The sequence below is a fragment of the Pyrus communis genome, chromosome 7 (assembly GCF_963583255.1).
Source record: "Pyrus communis chromosome 7, drPyrComm1.1, whole genome shotgun sequence".
NCBI classification, from domain to species: domain Eukaryota; kingdom Viridiplantae; phylum Streptophyta; class Magnoliopsida; order Rosales; family Rosaceae; genus Pyrus; species Pyrus communis.
In genome coordinates, this window is record NC_084809.1 from 14662514 (window position 1) to 14666718 (window position 4205).

Below are 4205 nucleotides of genomic sequence, written 5' to 3' on the forward strand. Positions count from 1 at the left end.
AACGGTCCATAAAATATAGCCGTTGAAATCCAACGGACACAGGGAAGCCCCGTGGCCTCCCCAACGGTAAGAAATCTGAGTGGGCTACGGGCCCCATTTTTGAATTTATGTCTCCTAATGCTTGCCCACGTGCACTTGAAGGCCACGTGCATGACAGAAAAAAAATAAAAAAAATGGCTGACGTCGCCTTGATGTCACACCCACTCTGGGCTCTCGGGTTGGCAACTCGTGTCAAGCGTCTCCCTTGGACCAGACCTGTACCTCGGGCTGCCACATGCTGGACCAAATCAGTCGGGCTTTCTGGCCTTGTTCACTCCATTGTCCCCCTAACAAAAGCTCCCGCTGGGGCTGCTCTAACGAGCACGTGAAGGCAATTACCGAATAGTAATATTTTACATTTTCTTAATTTATTTTTATATTTGATTTTTAAAGTATTTTGTGGGAAGAGCAGGAACTGCAGAAGGGGCTTTCTGAATTTGGTGGGCTGGACGTGGGCCCAGAGGGAGCGAGAGGGGACAACGCATGACCTGACAAGGAAAGGGTGGGGCCCACAAAGGGTGCGGCGAATTTCTCGGCGGCCTCCCCGGCCATGTCGTGGCACACCCGCGCACTCATGCCACCTTGCGTGTTTTTGAAGTCTGTCTCTCAAGCCCAATGGGCTGCTCTTCTCCACAGAGTGGGCTTATCGGGAATAATGGGCCGAAGATCAAGGCCCACTTGTTCATGCGCAAAAGCGTTGAACGTATAGAAACTGAAATCTGAGGGAAGTCTTGCTCCTGTGCGAGTTTCTTGGTTTCACGGCAGCAGAGCAATTCGCGATCCACTTCGTCCTGAAACTACGTCGTTTCGATCCCAATCTTTGCTTCCCAGGTTAGATCCCTTTTTTTCTTCACTGTTACTGCATTTCTTGTAGAATTTTGGATTGGGTGTTTTGTTTTTGTTGCAAGATCGTTGTATTAAATCCGTAACATATTGAATTTTGATCAATTTCTGCGTTTGATATTAGCTCAAATCGATTAGGGTTTGTAAATTTTATTAGTCCCAAATTCCCAATCCGTTTCATAGTATTTTAGCAGAAGTGTGATATTCCTTTTAGGAGATCTCATTGAAATTTGCTGATTATATTGAGTACATAATTGGTTAATTTTTCTGTTTGGTTGCTTTTGCTCTGATATCGTTAATGTTAATGTTTGAAATACGAAAACATCATTGCTTCTTTCTACATTGTGATGTATATATTTTATTGAATTTTCTCAGCAACCAAACAGATGGGTTTTTGAGAAAAAGATAATTGGAGGATTTGGGATTTTCTGGAGGGACCCATTGGAATTTATAAAATTAGAATTAGTTTTGATTGAATTTTCGGCGAACTTATTGATATCAAATTGTTGAAACATTAACATAGGAGTAGAGAAATGCCTGCACAAAAGGTTGAGACTGGCCACCAGGACACAGTCCATGATGTGGTCATGGATTACTATGGTAAGCGCGTCGCCACAGCTTCATCCGACAACGTAATTAAGATAATTGGGGTGAGCAATTCATCCTCTCAGCATCTAGCAACCCTGACTGGTCACCAGGGACCAGTTTGGCAGGTTGCTTGGGCTCATCCAAAATTCGGGTCTTTACTTGCTTCCTGTTCCTATGATGGGCGTGTCATACTGTGGAAGGAAGGTAATCAGAATGAGTGGACCCAAGCTCATGTTTTTGATGACCACAAATCCTCTGTGAACTCAATTGCTTGGGCTCCTCATGAACTCGGTCTTTGTTTGGCGTGTGGTTCTTCTGATGGGAACATCTCAGTCTTCACTGCAAGGTCTGATGGTGGCTGGGATACCTCGAGGATCGATCAAGCTCACCCAATTGGTGTCACCTCCGTTTCTTGGGCTCCCTCAACAGCCCCCGGTGCTCTTGTTGGTTCTGGTCTGCTTGACCCTGTCCAGAAGCTGTGTTCTGGTGGTTGTGATAATACTGTAAAAGTGTGGAAGCTTGGTAATGGCATTTGGAAGCTGGACTGCTTTCCGGCTCTTCATATGCATGTTGATTGGGTCAGGGATGTTGCTTGGGCACCCAACTTGGGACTACCAAAATCAACCATTGCCAGTGCCTCACAGGATGGTAAAGTGATTATATGGACTGTGGGCAAGGATGGGGATCAATGGGAAGGCAAGGTGCTGCATGATTTCAATGCACCTGTTTGGAGGGTCTCATGGTCGCTGACTGGAAACATATTGGCTGTGGCTGATGGGAACAACAGTGTGACATTATGGAAGGAAGCAGTAGATGGGGAATGGCAACAGGTGACAACAATTGACCCATAGAAACTTGTTTTGGAACTTTTCTTCTGTTACAGCAGATTATATATGAACCTCTTTATCAATGAAGCTCATTTCATTAAATATCATAAAAATGATCAGTTTTGATTGACGTTGATGAACCCTAAAAGTTTCATACTGTGTTACTGTTGATACGTCTGTACGAGTGATATGCACTACAATCAGTTTGACTGTTTTGGTTCTATTGACATTTGGACATGGTTGACCTTATTTTCTTTCGATATTTATAAAATATTTTGCAGCCGCGCAATACACATTGCCATAATATCCTGCAAGTTACTCTATTTACGTAAACTACAGAAGTTGATGTAAGTTACATGCTTGTTTGTATGCTGCATTTGTAAAATTAAACAAGGAGCCAAGTTCACAACTTCATTTTTTCTATGTTTTAGTTTCTATTCATACAAAGGTCTTGGGAGTTTGTTGTTCATATTGACGTGCGAATTGTAGAATTGGTTTACTTATTGAATTACATTTGTTTGTGTGTGTTTTTGCAAATTGGTTGCATAAAGTAACTAGTGAATTCTTCGAGTCCAAAATTTGCGACGGGAAAAGCATTGTCTGTATTTACATTTCGCATTTCTCTCTTTGCTCTCTCTCCCTGAGAGTTTTTTCTCACCACTTGTGTGGGGGTCTCCAGTTCAGGTTGGTTTGTTCAGCCCGCGGGCCTTAGCTATGCTTAAGGTCGGTTTAATCCTTTATTTCTGCTTTTTGTTGTTCTCTTCCTTTTCTTCTGCTACTGCTATCCTTTCCCACCAGTGTGTTCTGTCCACCCGACATGCCATTGGTCCTGCTCACCTATGACCTTAGAACCAATCCTATCTTTTCTTTAATCCCTGCTATCACTCCATCTTCAAGGCCCTTCTCCATCCTTCTCCATCTTTTATGATTTGGCTCCATCCTCCATCTATATTATACCAAATCCGGTTTGCAATCACTTTTAACCGCGACATGTTGCGGAACATCGAGGTGTGTAGAGTTCCGGTGTTCACACTGGCTCGGGTGCTCGCACCACCTCCTTCTCTTGATCTGCCTTCGTTGGCAGTGTCGCAAGTGGGTTTCCCATTGACTTCTTTGATTTTTTCAACTTGGTGGTTGCAATCGGAGAGGGTTTCTTTGCTGGATGATGGAGTCTTTCTTCCTTCCATCTTTGAGACGTTGTTTAGCCAGATTTATGGTGGTCGTTGGGGTCAATGGCTTGTATTGATCGGAAGGTGCTGCGGCAGTTGTTGCAAAAGGCTATGGTTTTCTTCTTCTTTTGGTTTGTTTTTGTTTATGAGCCTAATCTTTGGTTGGGTTCTTGGTGTTTTGTTTTGCAGGTCCACGTTTTCTTTGTATATTTCATCTGCTATGTAAATTTTGTTTCTGTTGGCAATGAACATTGCCTTTGTAACCCAAAAAAAAAAAAAAAAGAAAAAAAAAAAAAAGAAAAAGAGAACAATGGGATACCATGGTCATTGATCATTTTGTGTTGTCGTGAGGATGGGTTTGAGGAGGGTATGTATCGGTAACGAATTTGCAATTTATTTCAGAACAATTTTTCTTGAGGAGAGAATGGATTCGTGATACTACTTTTTTAGACAACTTTTGACATTTTTTTATGACACATACTACGTAATGTATTTTAATGATTCAAACTATCTATCTAATATAGATGGTGGGAATTTTCTTTCCGAAGTGTTCATGGTTTGGGCCGTACATGCCCCAGCATGGAATACTTGTGATGGAGGATGGAATTGTAATGATCTCAATGGGTCTGGTTTATGCAGGCCTAGCTAGATTCATAAATCTGTAAAATTTTGTCTCTAACTCGCCAATTTCTTGCACAATGATTGCCTGTGAAGAAACCCATGGGGAAGTTTATTCTCA

At 42.3% G+C, this 4205-nt stretch overlaps 1 protein-coding gene across 1 annotated transcript; it reads left to right on the forward strand.

Moving 5' to 3' along the window:
• Positions 1–735: 735 nt before the first annotated feature.
• Positions 736–2583, forward strand: LOC137740003 (protein transport protein SEC13 homolog B-like). The gene is made up of 2 exons (XM_068479785.1): positions 736–870; positions 1406–2583. The coding sequence occupies exon 2, from the start codon at positions 1416–1418 to the stop codon at positions 2319–2321; it is 906 nt and encodes a 301-aa protein (XP_068335886.1). The 5' UTR covers positions 736–870; positions 1406–1415; the 3' UTR covers positions 2322–2583.
• The last annotated feature ends 1622 nt before the right edge of the window (positions 2584–4205 follow it).

Coding starts and splice junctions, on each gene's coding strand:
- LOC137740003 (XM_068479785.1), top strand. CDS start 1,416: ATGCCTGCACAAAAGGTTGAGACTGGCCACCAGGACACAGTCCATGAT.